The 18991-nt window shown below is 47.8% G+C and overlaps 1 protein-coding gene across 1 annotated transcript in view; it reads right to left on the reverse strand.

Moving 5' to 3' along the window:
• The window catches only part of MAL2 (mal, T cell differentiation protein 2), a 55799-nt gene extending 38281 nt beyond the window's left edge, over positions 1 to 17518 (reverse strand). Inside the window, exon 1 of the mRNA XM_044294166.1 lies at positions 17240 to 17518. Coding sequence (XP_044150101.1) covers positions 17240 to 17368 — 129 coding nt within the window. The 5' untranslated portion in view covers positions 17369 to 17518. The remainder of the gene's footprint in view (positions 1 to 17239) is intronic.
• Between the last annotated feature and the right edge of the window lie 1473 nt (positions 17519 to 18991).

Raw genomic sequence — 18991 nt, forward strand, 5'->3', positions numbered from 1 at the left:
GATAGGAGCGTGGCTGGAGGTGGGACATGGGCGTGGCTGAAGGTGGAACATGGGTGGGGCCTGGAAGGGGGCCCTTGATTTATTTTGCCCGGGGGCCCTGAGGGTTCTCAGTCCGCCCCTGCATATTAGTGATAGGGACCCGTCTGCGGAAGCCACCTTGACACCTGGTAGATGGGCCCAACACAAGTTTGATCAAAATGTGCGCAAAGAGCTTCCATTTTTCCATTTATAGTAGGTATAAGACCACTTTAATTTAGAATGATCCCCATTTCTTAGCTCTATCGTTTGCATGTGTAACGTTGTCCAGCCATTTTTTTTAATCAACCATATGAAACTGCTGTGTTAGATTTTTTCAGCCTTGCTAAACCATTAGGCCATGTTCACACAGCAAAATACATGGCAGAATTGATGGGAGGCCATCAATCTGTGATTGGAGGGGTCTGACCACTGGTACCATCTGCAGATCAGAAGACTGAAGGAGAAGAAGTGAGCATCTTGGCCCATTAATTGCTTACGCAGGCACAACTCGCCATGTACTGTTGCTCCTGCAGCTCAACCCCATTTACATAAAAAGGAAACAGTTGCAGTACCAGGAACAGCCACAGTCACATGTGTGGCGCCGTCTCTGTCCAGTTTAAGGGGTATTCCCTTCTGAGACAATGGGGTGTATCGCTAGGATATGTCCCCGTTATCTGATAGGTGCGGGTCCCACCGCTAAGACTGGAGAATGGAGCGGTGAAGGTGGTGGCTGGAGGATCCTGGGTTTTAGAAGTGAATGAGTGCAATCTGTGCTTGCGCAGCCACCACTTCCATTCATTTTTATGGGGCCCAGCATGTCCAGGCCATTATTATGAGAGGTCAGAGGATATTTCAGAGAAGGCTTATAAGAGGAGAGGTTTACAACTCCCAGCATGTCGAGGCTGTTATAATGGGATATCAGAGGACAATTCAAAGATGGAGTATAAGAGGAGATGACTATAACTCCCAGCCTGTCCAGGCTGTTATTATGGGGGACAATTTAGAGGCAGTATAAAAGGAGAGGACTACAACTTCCAAGGTTTCTCAGGCACATCACTTTTCCTCTCCTGAACTCTGCCCCCGCTGTCACTGGTCACATGACAGTGACATCATCACAGGTCAAAGAGGACATATGGTCACCCTACGCACCACTTCTCATAGTTTCTGCTGCCCTTAGAGTGGCCAGTCATGATCATGTGAGCAATGATGGCCAATCCGAGAGGAGTGCTGGACAAGCAGGTAGTATCCTGGACTACTGATGAACAGTGGTACTCTGAGTAGTGGTGCGGCCATCTCGGACAACAGAAAAGGAACCTGGGTATCATCGGATCTGCAGCTGAAAACGAGATCACCAAAATACCCTGAAACAGCTGTCTGCAGATGGATATTTGGCTTAGCTATTTTCCCTGGTCATGTTCAAAGAAAGGAGGAACCAAGGGAATATCAACAAGCCGACCAAACCAAATGGTGTCATTTCTGCAAATGTTCTATTGTTCTTCTGTTCAAGTTTATCAAGTCAGAGCGAAACCTCTGGATTCTGCAACCATTACTGATGTACCACCACCAGGGGCGGACTGGGAGCTTACAGTGGCCCTGGAAAAAAAAACTAAAAGTGGTCCCATGTTGTAGGCGAGTCCAAATTGACAGAAGGCGGGGCAACACAAGTAGGCAGGGCCAGCAATACCGTAGTGCAGCACAAAATACTGTTGCCCTTGTTGCAGTACTCTACTGTATACTCAGGATGGTGATACAGTCAATTTCAGGAGGGCACCTGCAGCTGCTGGCCAGGTGCTTAAACTGGTTATCCCAGGACTGATGTAAAGAATGAAAATCGAACATCATATAGTCCATGACGATCTATTTCTAACAAATCTAGAACCAGCCCTGTACCTCACATGGATCCAGAGATCTCCCCATTTATTGCTCTGCTAGATTTATATCAAGCTGTCAGCTCAGGGGGAGTGTCTTTTCTACTGCAGCTCAGGGGGCGTGTCCATGCTCTGCCTATCACAGCTCAGGAGGCACCCATGCTGGGTGAGAGAAATATCTTGGCAAAAGACAACTTTTCAATTTTTTTTTATACAAAGTTGGCATTTGACCAAGATATTTATCTCACCCAGCATAGGTATATGAAAAATGACACCCCAAAACACATTCCCCAACTTCTCCTGAGTACGGCGATACCAGATGTGTCACACTTTTTTGCTGCCAAGGTGGGCAAAGGGGCACACATTCCAAAGAGCACCTTTCGGATTTCGCAGGCCATTTTTTACACATTTTTTACACCCCATTTTGGAAAGAAGACACCCCAAGGTATTCCGTGAGGGGCATGGCGAGTTCCTAGAATTTTTTATTTTTTGTCACAAGTTAGCGGAAAATGATGATTTTTATTTTATTTATTTTTTTCCTTACAAAGTCTCATATTCCACTAACTTGTGCCAAAAAAAAATAAAAAATTCTAGGAACTCGCCATGCCCCTCACGGAATACCTTGGGGTGTCTTCTTTCCAAAATGGGGTCACTTGTGGGGTAGTTATACTGCCCTGGCAATTTAGGGGCCCATATGTGTGAGAAGTACTTTGCAATCAAAATGTGTAAAAAATGGCCTGCGAAATCCGAAAGGTGCTCTTTGGAATGTGTGCCCCTTTGCCCACCTAGGCTGCAATAAAGTGTCACACATCTGGTATCGCCGTACTCAGGAGAAGTTGGGAAATGTGTTTTGGGGTGTCATTTTACATATACCCATGCTGGGTGAGAGAAATATCTTGGTCAAATGCCAACTTTTCCAATTTTTTTATACAAAGTTGGCATTTGACCAAGATATTTCTCTCACCCATCTTGGGTACATGTAAAATGACACCCCAAAACACATTCCCCAACTTCTCCTGAGTACGGCGATACCACATGTGTGACACTTTTTTGCAGCCTAGATGCACAAAGGTGCCCAAATTCCTTTTAGGAGGGCATTTTTAGAAAGAAGACACCCCAAGGTATTCCGTGAGGGGCATGGCGAGTTCCTAGAATTTTTTATTTTTTTTTGGCACAAGTTAGCGGAAATTGTTTTTTTTTGTATTTTCTCACAAAGTCTCCCTTTCCGCTAACTTGGGACAAAAATTTCAATCTTTCATGGACTCAATATGCCCCTCATGGAATACCTTGGGGTGTCTTCTTTCCGAAATGGGGTCACATGTGGGGTATTTATACTGCCCTGGCATTTTAGGGCCCTAAAGCGTGAGAAGAAGTCTGGAATATAAATGTCTAAAAAAATTTACGCATTTGGATTCCGTGAGGGGTATGGTGAGTTCATGTGAGATTTTATTTTTTGACACAAGTTTATGGAATATGAGACTTAGTAAGAAAAAACAAAAACAAACAAAAAATTTCCGCTAACTTGGGCCCAAAAAAATGTCTGAATGGAGCCTTACAGGGGGTGATCAATGACAGGGGGGTGATCAGGGAGTCTATATGGGGTGATAACCCCCCTGTCATTGATTACCCCCCTGTAATGCTCCATTCAGACGTCCGTATGATTTTTTACGGATCTACGGATACATGGATCGGATCCGCAAAACACATGCGGACCTCTGAATGGAGCCTTACAGGGGGGTGATCAATGACAGGCGGGTGATCAATGACAAGGGGGTTATCACGCATATAGACTTCCTGATCACTTCCCTGTCATTGATCACCCCCTGTCATTGATCACCCCCCTGTAAGGCTCCATTCAGACGTCCGTATGATTTTTACGGATCCACGGATACATGGATCGGATCTGCAAAACACATGCGGACCTCTGAATGGAGCCTTACAGGGGGGTGATCACCCATATAGACTTCCTGATCACTTCCCTGTCATTGATCACCCCCCTGTCATTGATCACTCCCCTGTAAGGCTCCATTCAGAGGTCCGCATGTGTTTTGTGGATCCGATCCATGTATCAGTGGATCCGTAAAAATCATACGGACGTCTGAATGGAGCCTGACAGGGGGGTGATCAATGACAGGGGGGTGATCAATGACAAGGGGGTGATCAGGGGTGATCAGTGGTTCATAAAGGGTTAATAAGTGACGGGGGGCGGGGGTGTAGTGTAGTGTTTTGTGGTACTTTACAGAGCTGCCTGTGTCCTCTGGTGGTCGATCCAAACAAAAGGGACCACCAGAGGACCAGGTAGCAGGTATATTAGACGCTGTTATCAAAACAGCGTCTAATATACCTGTTAGGGGTTAAAAAAAAAAACATCTCCAGCCTGCCAGCGAGCGATCGCCGCTGGCAGGCTGGAGATCCACTCGCTTACCTTCGGTTCCTGTGAGCGCGCGCGCCTGTGTGTGCGCGTTCACAGGAAATCTCGGCTATCGCGAGATGACGCACGGATGCGTCCAGGAGGAATAGATCAACCACCTTCCGGACGCATCCGTGCGTTAGGCGGTCCGGAGGTGGTTAAGCACCTGATGCACATAGCATTAATCAGATGATTACGTATCCAGCCAGTGGCCATGAGGAGGGCTTGGGTGGCCCCTGAGCATCAGCCCACCAGGAAATTTCTCTGTAGGATCTATGGCCAGTCCACCCCTGACCACCACCGTTGACTTCAATTGGAGCAACACTGCAGTGACAAGCTCAGTCTACTATAAAATAGAGGAAGCTATCTGCTTCTGGCGCTTGAGCTATCGTAGAATAGTTTATTGGCAGGGGTGTAGAGTGTCGGAGTCCTGACAATCAGCTAGTGATGTCCTATCCTGAGGACAGGCCTGAGTTTGTCCGGTTTCCTATATCGATGACCTATGCTCAGAATAGGTCAGTGATGGCTAACCTCTGACAGACCAGCTGTAGTAAAACTATGACTCCCAGCATGCTCCATTAATTTCTATGGAGTTCTGAGAACAGCCAAACAAGAGGGCATCTTGGGAGTCACAGTTTTTCCACAGCTGGAGTGCAGGAGGTTAACCATCACTGGGAATAGTTCATCAATATCAGATCGGCGGGGGTCCAACTCCTGGCACTCCAATCCATCAGCTCGAGTGTCGGGAGTAGACGGTGGATAACTCCTTTAAATGATTGCCTACGGTATATTAAGGATAGACCACCACTCAATAAAAGGTGGACAACCGCTTTAACCTAAGGCTGACCATAATGGGCGGCAGATGTTCAACAGACAGCTCAGACAAGCATGCATGTGTTCTCAATATTGATGTATAGCCACTGCCAATATCTTGCCTAAAACAAAAAAATCGGCTATGTTGAAATCCGAAATGCCTGACCCTTTTCTACCACAACATCAACCACCGGAGGAGAATCGGTAGGTCACCATACATACGGTATTAGATGATCATCCCGAAAGCACTGGTGGAGGGATAAGGAATCTAGACTCATTATGTCTGACGTTCATCTGACCCTTGATATCTACCTGGCCACCATATGGTAAATCTCTTTTAATAGTGTAAAGTAGGCCCTTCCTATAACCCAGGAATACTTGATAAAAACTGAGCCCAGGTCATGGTCCCACAGATCGCAAGTTTTTTTTTTTTATACAAGCTGACTGCATAGGTAAAATAAAGCTTAGTTATAACTTCTCTAATCCTCACCAGCCAAATCTATCATAGTCTACCATGGTAAAACCCCTAGCTAGGTACCTTTATGGTGAAAATTCCACTTCCTTTTGGTCCCCTCCTTTCAATCACTTTTCTCAAAAACAGTATCACTAGAAAAGGGAAAGAAAACACACCCAGGTATAATCTTCCGCTCAAGACCTGACGTACGCTATCAACGCGCGTGAGCCAGTAAACATAATATTAAGTAATGGTTCACGGATGGAAGCTGCTTATCTACTGGAACCACCAAGGACAAGCATCTGTTTATTAGCTGATAATAGTAGCTGGCAATAATCTTAAAAAGTCAAAAGTTTATGAGTGGATGAGGCTTTTCTTGCTGTCAACCTCCAGCCCTGGTCATCAAGATTAGGTGGCAGGATCTCATTCTTTAAAAGGCATAACGTATGGTCAAGTTAGGGTAGGTTCACACCTCTGTTTAACTGATTCGGCAGGTTGTTCCGTCGGGGAATGGCCTGCCGGAGTTCACCGGATTCTGCCATTTACCGCCAGACCCCATGGACTATAATGGGATCCTGATGCTGCACGGTAAAATGCCTGATCCCTGCCATATCCCATTATAGCCCATGGGTTCTGGTGGTCAACGGTATCTGTCTAGGACGGATCCGGTGAACTCCGGCAGGCTATTCTCTGTCGGAAAAAGCCTGCTAGATCAGTTGAACGGAGATGTGAACTTACCCTCATGTGTAACAAAACATCAGATCTCTAGCTGCGCTCTAAGCCACTATGCACACACAGCTGAGTTTACTTTACAACATGGACAACAACTTGTTTCTGGGCAGATTTATATATTTTTTTTTTTTTCATTTTTTAATCAAATAAATACCACAAGGCGGAAACAGGAAAAGTATCGTCTTCTTGAGGTTTTAAATTGGAACTGTTTTTCAACAAGCTTTGCATAAATCAATAGTACAAGAGAAGATAAAAATCTGGCCTTTTAGTAGATAAAAATACATATTTTACAGGTCTCCAGAACTAATCTTTCACCCTAAATTGACTTTTAAAATCTAAGAGATGACACCGATTATCAGATCACTGAGGGATCAGGTTACAGGCTCCAATAGAAAGAGAAAAAATTATCCACGGCACTCACCAATCCATAGATTTTATTTCAATACATTAAAACAGCACTAAGGAGTAGCTCAGGTGGTACAATCAGATAAAGCCTATGGCCGTTTTGGGAATGCAGACCCTTTTTTAAGACATTCAGGTTACAGGCTGCCCACAGAAGTCTACTGGGAGTGGGAGAGATAAGCAGAAAGACACAGAAATTCTGCAGAAGGTTCTAGTAAGTTTTCTATCTCCTCCCAGTGCTGGACTCACAGCTACACTGCTCAGTACGGCTGTATAATGTACTCCATTACTGCTACCGCTTTTGAGGGTATGCTACAGAGAGATAGAAGAACAACATCTCCTCTTCTCTGTGTGCAGTGTATGGGAGACATCATAGCAGCTGGTCTACATACTGTATATCTGAGCTCAGGGAAAACAATAAGAGATTGAGCCTCTATGGATAAAATGGTGCAGAATGCAAGTCATATAATGATCAGACATAGTGTGACTCCTCATGTACGTACATGGCGCGTTATTATAAAAAGTCACCCGCAACAAAGGGTACACTTTAAAGTTGGTGGAGATGAATTCTAAGAATATAGTACTATGAGAGCGGGTTGATGTATCCCTCAAGTTCAAGCCTCATCGTCCACTTGAACCAAATGTGACAAGACTAAAGCTTCAGGGTCCGTCCACACAGGACATAAAATCTGCAATGCATTCATGACAAAATCCACATAAACTACAAACAGATTTGGCTGATGATATGGCTGCAGATTTCAAATCCACACGGCAGGTTAATATACACTGTGGATTTTTTGCAGCTTGTGGATAAGATTTATAAAAATCTTATCATTTACTTTGCAGGTACTGTAAAACGCTATGGATTTGCTTTGGTGGAAAAACTGCTGAACATATCACTAAATATTTGGACTCGCTATTACAATATTAGGAACAGTCGATATTGCTTAGGTAGGGATTAAACAAGATGCAAGAAGCAACCAACCAGAGGAATCAAGACCTCAAGGCCATTGAGAAACCTGGAGGCCCATAGAAGTCAATGAGTTACCTCTACCGTACAGGTTCCATGTGGCTGCAGTAAAGTCACTATCTGATTGTATTTGCAATGCACTACCTTTAAGGGTTAAAAGTGGATGTGCACCTGTTCTGTATAGTGCGACACGGCGTACTGTATACCAGCAATCACTCTCATATACAGACAGTGTGGTCTGGATCCTTGGTCGTACACACATGTGTGAGTCCATTATCCTTTAAAGTTAAAATGTGCGTCCCTCTATGTACTTTAGATAGGCATTCAGTGATAAGCCGGAATGTAGTTTATCATTAATGAGCCACATTGATTGCAACTTGAATGAATGGAAATGGCACTGTAAAATATGAATCGGCCATTGGCTGTAAAGGAGAATGAGTGGGACACTTGTGGCGGGAGTGAGCACCCCCCTACTTGGGATCAGCTGCAACCCCGGTGGTCGGACCTCCTGAATCAGTTGGTCATGCAGTATACAAATGAACCATAAAGTATGTGCGTACGTAGCCACACAATGCATATACCACCATAGAGTGCTGAAATAATAGTGACATAAAGCAACCAAATAGCAGATAAATACACACGGGGGGAAAATTGTCGGAAACCTTCCGTTAAAGAAAGAAAAACCCACAATGGTCGCTGAAATAACTTGAAACTGACAAAAGTAATAAAAAATAAAAATTTAGCAAAAATCAGACATCACTTTTCAATTGTGGATCATTTATACAACAAACTAATGAAACTGGTCTGGACAAAAATGATGGAACCCTTAACTTCATATTTTGTTGCATAATCTTTTGAGGCGATTTTTGTAGATCTCAATGAGACTTCTGAACCTGTCCACAGGTATTTTGGCCCATTCCACGTGGGCAAACTGCTCCAGTTGTCTCAAGATTGAAGCCAGACTGCATGTTTCAGCTCCTTCCACAGATTTTAATAGGATTCAGGGCTCACAGAAGGCCACCTCAGAATAGTCCACTGCTTTGCTCTTAGCAATTCTTGGATGTTCTTAGTTGTGTGTGTTTGGGTAATTTTTCTGTTGGCGGACCCATGACCTGTGACTGAGACCAAGCTTTCTGACCCTGGGCAATGATGTGATAGTCTTGAGATTTCATTGTACTCTGCACAGATTCAAGACACCCTGTGCCCGATGCAGCTAAGCAGCCTCAAAACATAACAGTCTCCTCCATGTTTCACATGAGGTACAATGTTCTTTTCTTTGAATGTGTCATTCTTGCATCTGTGAACACAGAGCTGATGTGACCTGCCAAATAGCTCCAGTTATGTCTCATCTGTCCAAAGGACGTTCTTCCAGAAGCTATGTGTCTTGTCAATATGCATTTTTGGTAAACTCCAGTCTCACTTTTTTATGATTTACTTTCGTCTTCCATTAAGTCTACATTGGCTAAGACAGCAACGGGTGGTGTGATCTGACACTGATGTACCTTGAGCTTGGAGTTTACCTCTAATATCTTTTGAAGTTGTTCTGGGCTTTTTGGTTACCATTAGTATTATCCATCTCGTCAATTTGTCATCAATTTTTCTCTTGCAGACACGTCCAGGGAGGTTGGCTACAGTCCCGTAGACCTTGAACTTCTGAATAATATGTGCAACTGTAGCAACAGGAACATCAAGCTGTTTGGAGATGATCTTATAGCCTTTACCTTTAACAGGTTTGTCAATAATTTTCCTCCTCCTGAGACAACTCTCTCCTTAGCTTTCTTTGGTCCATGGTCAATGTTGTACCCACCATGATACCAAACAGCACAGGGGCTAAATTTCACCCTTTAAACAGGAAGACTGACAAGTTTGAAGACACCTGTGATGCTAATTACAGGACACCCCTTAGTTTAACATGTCACTATGGTCAAATTATTCTCAGTCTTTTCTAGGGGCACCATCATTTTTGTCCAGGCAGGTTTCATTAGTTTGTTGAACCACAATTCAAAAGCATTGCCTGATTTTCATTAGTTGATTTTTAGTACATTTTTATTTGTTATTACTTTTGTCAGTTTTTAGTTATTTCAGTGACCATTGTGTGTTTTTCTTTCTTTAACAGAAGGGTACCAACAATTTTGTCCACTACATCAATCATCTAACAGTGCTATACAAGAGCTAACAATTCTGCTCTATGATTAATTTGAAGGGGGTGTCCAGGATTTTTATAATGATGACCCATTCTCGGGGCGGCGGGGGTCTGACACCCCGCCAGTCATCTGTTTCGGAATAACTCCAGACACTGGAACCACACAGCGGAGTGGACGGAGCTGGTTGCAGCCATTCACTTTAGTGGGAGCAGCTTTGCAGTCAGCAGCTCCGTCCACTACATAATGGGCAGAGCTGTGTAGTTTTGGAGCCTGGACCAGTGATGAGCAAACTACGGCCTGCTCATCTCCATATTCATCTGTATTACCGTCCTCAGGACAGCGATACAGATGAATGGTGCGGAGGGGCAGGGGAGAGGCGTCTCCCTTGCCCGTTCCTCTGATAGGCTACAGGTCTAGTGCCTGTAGCCTATCAGAGGCCGTTGCAGGCAGGGCAATGACGTAACCGTGCCGCCTGAGCCATACAGAGCCGTACACAGGCCGGAAGAGGCCTGCATTGCATCACTGACAGCAGCATAAGGTAAGTATATGTGTTTATTGTTTTTATTATTTATAGTATACTGTGGCAAGAAGGGGGGTGGGGGCCCTATATACTGGCACATTATGGACTGGTACTATGGAGAAAAAGGGAAGCACTATGGGGGCCACTATGGAGAAGAGGGGAAGCACTATGGGGGCCCTATATACTGGCACAATATGGGGGGGCACTATGGAGAAGAGGGGATGCACTATGGGGGCCATATATACTGGCACAATATGGGGGGCACTATGGAGAAGAGAGGAAGCACTATGGGGACCCTATACACTGGCACATTATGGGGGCACTATGGGGACCCTATATACTGGCACAGTATCTATTCTGCGAATTAGTTAACTCCAGACTTTGATGCCTTAGCAAAAAAGGGAGACAAACAACACTGTTCCCACTAAAATTGAAGGTGAGTTATACATACTAGGTTATAAAAGAAATACATTGCATAAAAGTTTTGTACAATAACTCTTTTTATGCGTTTCTACCTTGAATTAAACTAAACCTTTAATGTTACTACATTTTAATTTAATTTATATTAATTCACACAAATGCCCCATCCATCTACTCTTGGTCCGGCCCCCGGGTCCAATATATGAGCCCATTGTGGCCCACAAGTCAAAAAGTTTGCCCACCTCTGGGAGAGACCATCAATACAAAAATCTTGGACAACCCCTTTAAGATTCATGGTAGATAAAAGGCCTTCCGTGGTGCAACTTCAGCAGGACTGGATGATGTGCATGGGTCTTGCTTCTATACAGCCAAATAAATTAAAAAAAAGGGCACAGTTTTCCAGGATTTTCGATCCTGGTGACCTCTCCTCTGTTTCTGATTGGTGGGGGTCCGACATCCAGGACCCCAGCCGATCAGCTGTTTGAAAAGGCACCGGCACTCCTGTGAGTGCTGAAGCCTTCTCTCCACTTACTAAGCACAGCTCCGTACACTGTATAGCGGCTGTGCATGGTATGTGCTGTGCACCGCTGTTGCCCTGCTTACCACCTCGGTCCCGGGCACCGCACTCAGCGGTGATCTGTGACCAGTGCTTCCCATTCACCGCTGCAGTCCTGGGCTCTGTCTGTACGGGTGCTGTGGTTCTGGTATCCGCTACACAGTTTCCTCTCAGCCCTGGTCACAGCATGCTTGCTGTTTATTTTCTGCAGCACTTTCTTAAGGGCCGACGCGCGTCACTTCCTGGGCTTTATGGGTTAGGTCATGTGACCTCACTGACCAATCCTAGCCCTCCTGCGCATATATAAGTGCATCAGCCCCCTTCCCAGATGCCTCAGTGTCAAGGTCCATGTGTCCTGCTAAGGTTCCTGACTCGTACTTGTGTTCCTGGATTCTGCTACCCGTCTGATCCCTGCCTATTTGCATTGACTCTCCTGTTCCTAATCCGGATGCCTGACCTGTACCTGTGCCGCCTGCACTCACCTTTTGTCTGTCTGACTTCGCTTCTGTCCTGCACTGTTGCTCCTGAAAACGACCCCGCCTGCTGACATCGCCTGTACTTCTGGTATCTTTCTCTGGTACCTCCTGATCCGCCCGGACCAGCTGCCTTGTGTGCCTATCCTCCTCAAAAGGTAGCGACCTGGTGTTCCCCTCGGGAAAGCCTATCCCCACCATCAGGGATACTGTAAAGAATTGAGGGGTTCACTTAGACAATGCCCTTAGAGGAGGTGGGACTTGTGGCACAGTGGGTTCACACCCGCTGATTTGTGACAGTATGGCGCTCGGCCCATTCACTTGAACAGGACTCAACTGCTCCTAGTCCACGTGACCGAAGGATGTGACGTCACTGGCCTCAGAAAAGCGAAGAGAAGGCCATGGCGTTCACAGGAGCACCGCTGCCTTCTCAAACAGCTGATCGGTGGGGATCCTGGAGGTTGGACCCCCACTGATCAGATACTGATGACCTATCCTCTGCATCTGATCGGTGGGGGTCCAACACCTGGGACCCCTGACGATCAGCTGTTTGAGAAGGCAGCGGTGCTGAGTGCCGCGGTCTTCTCGCAGCTCACCAAGCACAGCGCCATACACTGTATAGCGGCTGTTCCTGTTATGATGCTCAGCCCCATTCACTTGAACAGGACTGAGCTGCTCTTAGGCCACGTGACTGATGAACGTGTCTTCACTGGCCAAGGAAAAGCAGAGAGAAGGCCACGGCACTCACAGGAGGGTAGGTCATCAGTATTAAAGCCCTTTTAATGAAGAGGATGCTGTAAGATGGTTCGCCCTATAGACACGCCAGGACTAGGTAACGTACGGTTCTACCTCTCTTACAACTATAGGCACAACCCTACACACACCCTGCATGCTAGATATACGCAGATAATAGAGCCTCAGTCCGTATATGTGACAACATGCACAGAATGGAAACCACTCCTTAACAAACCATAAAAAAAAAGACAAGTCAAACTGCCTTTTGTCTGTAAGACGTGCCCATAACAACCAGGATTCAGCAGGCAAGCTAAGGATGTGTACTGGTGCCCTGCCCTAAAAAGCTGGCTCAGGCCCAGGTATCACCGTCAGAGCTTGTTACACGACTTGCAAGCCAAGGTTGCATATTTTTTTTTCTTCAAAAGTGTTAAGATTCAAAAATAACCAAAAATTCCGAAAGAATTGTAAAAAGAAAACAAAACTATTTCGGTGGCGACTCGGTATTCAGAGCCTCTGATGACAGCTACAAACATTTTTTCTATGCGTAAAAGGAAAATAACTCTCCGCTCAGATTATATCTGGCACGCATACGAGGAGCATTTCCCCTACGAGATGACACTCAACTTTCAAAGAGTCCTCCGTGGCAAATCTGACATGTTACACAGTGACACTTCCATCGCTCCCCGCTAGGTTGAAGCGCTGAAGTAGAGAGACTGCAGCTACCTCTCCCTCCTCTCCCTCCACATGGCTTCCAGTTGCTGCTCACGTTTTTGAACATTTACAATGAGCCTACAAGCGGGAAAGGGGGGGGGGGGGGGGATTTAAGGTTGTGGGAAGGAGAAGATTATGTCACTTGCTCCTATTAACATACAAGTTATAACAGGAAGACTTTAAAGGGGTTATCCCATGATTAATAAAGAAAATAATACATCATACAGTCCATGACAATCTCTGTCTAAGGCTACTTTCACACTAGCGTTCGGCTGTCCGCTCGTGAGCTCCGTTTGAAGGGGCTCACGAGCGGACCCGAACGCTTCCGTCCAGCCCTGATGCAGTCTGAATGGATGCGGATCCGCTCAGACTGCATCAGTCTGGCGGCGTTCAGCCTCCGCTCCGCTCGCCTCCGCACGGACAGGCGGACAGCTGAATGCTGTGCGGAGGCGTGCGGATCCGTCCAGACTTACAATGTAAGTCAATGGGGACGGATCCGTTTGAAGATGCCACAATATGGCTCAATCTTCAAGCGGATCCGTCCCCCATTGACTTTACATTGAAAGTCTGGACGGATCCGTCCGAGGCTATTTTCACACTTAGCTTTTATATGCCAATATAATGCAGACGGATCCGTTCTGAACGGAGCCTCCGTCTGCATTATTATGATCGGATCCGTTCAGAACGGATCCGATCGAACGCTAGTGTGAAAGTAGCCTAACAAAGCTAGAACCAGCCCTGTACCTCACATGGATCCAGAGATCTCCACATTCATTGCTCCAATTGCTTTGCTAGATTAATTTCAAACTAGCATCTCATGGGGACGTGCCCTTTCTAGGGGGCATGCCTGTCTGCTGCAGTTCTCTCGCTAGGGGGGAACAAAAAAGGGGTTGGTCAGCACATCCCAATGCGCAGGTGCACGTTGCTATGGCTGGAAACACTAAACGACAAAAAACATACAATGCAACAGCTTTCTGCAAACCAAATAAAGTACAAGGGGGGAAGGTCCTTTTAGCTGAAGCTCTCCCCCTGTAACTGTCACAGATTCTAACAGTAGATACAGCTGCTGAAAATTGAAGGATGGAACTGAGCATGTGCGACCACCTCAGTGATGTTACTGAGATGGACGGAGAAATAGGGAAAAAAACTGCAGGTGGCTATACTAAATTTTTTATCACATTCAATTACAAAAGTATTCAGGTGAGCGATCCTGGTTTGAAAAACGTTAAAGTTTTTCGTTAGTGTCAAACCGGTTTGGATTGCTGTATCCGAACCTGACTCGTTTAAAAAGGTTGCTAGCAATACAGCCTCCTTCCTGCTGTAAAACGTATGGGCTCCGAGGAGGACTTTGCGAACTTGGGGCAAATATCGCGAGACTTGCTTTGTCTCGACACTTTGTTTATTCGCAAAAATTACAGTGTCAAAATTCGAGCTTCCTGCCTCATCAACGAAGTGTCATGATATTTGCCGCAAGTTCGCAAAGACCTCCGCGGAGCCCATTCATTTTATGCTATAAGATAAGGTATGGCTCTCCTCTAAAAACATCTACTTAAGGGTTCCCAGTTTCATGTTCACTCCTAGGTTCCATGGACCCTTTGAAGTGTTGAGGAGAATCACCGAACTGACATATAAGTTATATGTTAATCAAGTTTACAAACGAATCGGGTTCGGATTGCTCCACGCTTTTTTTCGTAGCACAGCCCCTCCAGGTCACACTTTACGGGACCTCCTTGTGAAGCCATCTAGAAGCTATATATTGAGGCAACTTTGGAGCAGCTTATTACATTCTTACTGGGTCGGACCGGCCACCAGAGGAACCTGCAGTGGGCCCACTCTCTGAAGCCATGGTGGGCCTCACAGGTCTGGGAGAAAAATCCTATTTGGAGCTATCGCTTGTCACTAGGGTCTATTTCTTTGGGAGTTGGGCCCCAAAAATAATTTCCTCTGGAGGGCCCAAGGAACCCCAGTCTGACCCTGCATTTATATATCAATCTGTGGTGTACATACATAATACACAGCCCACTGATTGCTGTGGGCCCATGTGGTGCCTCTGGGTTCCACCGATGGCGTGCCAGCATATGGCAGCGGACGGGTCTGTCATTGGACCGCCATACAGGGAACTACACAGAATTGTGCCGCTCCAGCCTGACACTATCTGGGGAGGCTGCTGTCAGGACTGAGACATTGAACTTTCTCCTAAGCTGTTTATAGAACGATCAAGATCTCGGAGAAGGATCTGAACCCGTGACACAATACAGCGAGGGACTGAATGCAAAGATCAATTTACACCACATTCAGATAAACCCTGCCAAGACAAGCAGCGCGCGCCTCCGTCCTCTCTTATACCTCCTGTCAAATAATTCCTTTGTTACTTTCCAAGACTCTTCCCAGAAGAATTATGTTCTACAGGACAGGAAAATGGGAAACCATTGATCTCTGATTGACAGCGAGTTGTAAAGTAAGGAGGACAGGGCTCTCCATGGACGTCACACATCTCCACTCGAGGGAGGCCAAATAAAGTGTCCTGCTAGCCTCTGGGCGGTATACTATATTTGGCCGTATGGAGTAGTGCAGCAGACGTGGTTTATGACTGAGAGGTGTGAGCAAAACTAAAATATATCTAGTATGTGTTTCTTTAAACATGAGAGCCTATGGGCGAAGGTGGAGACTGGGAGACTGGAAACGTAGAGGGCTGGATCCAGACTGACTGGGGCCGTGTCTTCTACTGACCTCACACTCCCTAAAGCACCACATAGTGCCGAAATAATACATACTAATGTCAAAGAAATACTGCATATGAGGGAGAAGAAAGATAGATAATGAGATAGATAGATATGAGAAAAAGAAGAAAGAAAGAAACAAGGAAAGAAAGAAAGAAGTAGATAGAAAAAAAGAACGTGGTAGGTAGATGTTAGGGTGATGGATATGAGTAAGAAAAAGAAAGATAGAGCTGATAACAGACAGATGTCACAGTGTTCCCCATCTTGCACACATCACTATTACACCCGGCCATGTACCTGGGCCCAGGGTCAAGAGGAGCACAGGTGACATCCAGGAGATGTGCATTAGGGTGGCATCTATGGTGGTTGGTGAGGGGCCCACGACCAGTATCACCCGGGACCCTCAGTGCACCCCTGCTGTGACCCCGGGCCCTCAGTGCACACCTGCTGTGACCCAGGACCCGCAGTGCCCACCTGCTGTGACCCAGGACCCCCAGTGCACACCTGCTGTGACCCAGGACCCCCAGTGCCCACCTGCTGTGACCCAGGACCCCCAGTGCCCACCTGCTGTGACCCAGGACCCCCAGTGCCCACCTGTTGTGACCCGGGACCCTCAGTGCACACCTGCTGTGACCCGGGACCCTCAGTGCCCACCTGCTGTGACCCGGGACCCTCAGTGCCCACCTGCTGTGACCCGGGACCCTCAGTGCCCACCTGCTGTGACCCAGGACCCTCAGTGCCCACCTGCTGTGACCCAGGACCCTCAGTGCCCACCTGCTGTGACCCAGGACCCTCAGTGCACACCTGCTGTGACCCAGGACCCCAGTGCACACCTGCTGTGACCCAGGACCCCCAGTGCACACCTGCTGTGACCCGGGATCCTCAGTGCCCACCTGCTGTGACCCAGGACCCTCAGTGCCCACCTGCTGTGACCCCGGGCCCTCAGTGCCCACCTGTTGTGACCCGGGACCCTCAGTGCACACCTGCTGTGACCCCGGACCCTCAGTGCCCACCTGCTGTGACCCAGGACCCTCAGTGCCCACCTGCTGTGACCCAGGACCCTCAGTGCCCACCTGCTGTGACCCAGGACCCTCAGTGCCCACCTGCTGTGACCCAGGACCCTCAGTGCCCACCTGTTGTGACCCAGGACCCTCAGTGCACACCTGCTGTGACCCAGGACCCTCAGTGCCCACCTGCTGTGACCCAGGACCCTCAGTGCACACCTGTTGTGACCCACCGCACAGACACTACTCCCCCTGCCGACCCCGGACGTTACTGCCGGGATTTACTTACCAGCTCCAGACAGATGAAGGCTCCGGAGTACGTCCTCAGCACCTCGGGTCCGGTGGGTAAGCCCACGGAGGCGGCAGGGTAGGACATGGCGGCGGGGCTGGGCACCGGGGGGACTCCTTGCTCAGCCATGCTTGCGGTGTCTGTGTGACTGTCAGGTAGCAGGCGCGGTGCGCTGTCAGGCTGCTCTACCTGAGGGCGTCACGTGACCGGCAGCCGCAGCAGACACGGCCCTGCCCTGCCAGCCCTGGATCTGCCCGAGTGTCAGGAGAGCTGGAGCCTCAGGAACTGCACAGGAAGGATCATCCCCGGAATCAACTGTCACTGCTGAGGCTGTGTACTTACCTCACCTGTGCAATATGGCCGCATGTAGGTACACATAGTGGATGGCAGAGCTTGTGAGGGGCTGAAACCACTGTGGTGTCAGTGCTACTACCCCACTGCCTCTCCACCCCCAGACGTGTCCATATCCGCCATAGGTGCCATAGAAAGCGCTACTTTTGGATCCACTGCGGCTCCTGGCAGCAGTAGAGGTTGGTCCAGGTTCACACTTGCTGCCTGGCAGTGTCCTCTGGATCCGGCGTAGCCAGATAGTGCCAAGTACCTGTCGGACCCCACTGACTATAATGGGATTTCTGCGGCATAAATGCTGGGACTCAGCTGGGCAGAAATCACCCAACGTTTTTGTTTGGCTGAATCCCTGCATTTACGCTGGGGAGCGGCCGGATCCCATATAGTCAATGGTGTCCGATCTAGGGCTGCAGCTATCGATATTTTACTAATCAAGTATTCTACCGATTAATCCAACGATTCATCGAGTACTCTAATAAGAAAAAACTAATTAAAAGAACATTTTCTATATAGACTCATCAGCCCCCCTCCATGCCACCAGCTACCCGCAGTGCCATGAAGTCCCCCAGTGCCATCAGCTCCCACCTCCCAGGTCCATCAGTTCCCCCCTTCTAGTACCATCAGTTCCCCCTCCAGTGCCATCAGTCCCCCCTCCCGTGCCATCAGTCCCCCCTCCCAGTGTCATCAGTTCCCCCTCCAGTGCCATCAGTCCCCCCTCCCGTGCCATCAGTCCCCCCTCCCAGTGTCATCAGTTCCCCCTCCAGTGCCATGAGTCCCCCCTCCCAGTGCCATCAGTTCCCCTCCAATGCCATCAGTTTCTCCTCCAGTGCCATCAGCTCCCCCCCAGTGCCATCAGTCCCCCCTCCTAGTGCCATCAGTTCCCCCTCCAATGCCATCAGTTTCTCCTCCAGTGCCATCAGCTCCCCCCCAGTGCCATCAGTCCCCCCTCCTAGTGCCATCAGTTCCTCCTCCAATGCCATCAGCTTCTCCTCCAGTGCCATCAGCTTCTCCTCCAGTGCCATCAGCTCCCCCCAGTGCCATCAGTCCCCCCTCCCAGTGCCATCAGTTCCCTCCATGCCATTATTACCCCCAGTGCCATCAGTTCCCCCTCCAATACCATCAGTTTCTCCTCCATTGACACCAGCTCCCCCCAGTGCCGCCAGCTCCCCCCACTGCTATGAATTATTCCAAGCCATCAGTTTGCCCACTCCCCCTCCTAGCCATCAGTGCCCAGCCGTAGCACCAGTGAAATCAAATACTTATTTTTCCTGTAGGGGGCACTGCCGGCACTCCATAGCTCTTCTATCCTCTTCTTCGCGCGTGCCACTGTCCTCCTGACGTCACACAACGTTAGGTCATAGTGCGCACTTACGTGTGTGTACTGACGATATGTGTACGTCAAGA

This window comes from Bufo gargarizans, chromosome 5 (genome assembly GCF_014858855.1).
Source record: "Bufo gargarizans isolate SCDJY-AF-19 chromosome 5, ASM1485885v1, whole genome shotgun sequence".
Lineage (NCBI taxonomy): Eukaryota > Metazoa > Chordata > Amphibia > Anura > Bufonidae > Bufo > Bufo gargarizans.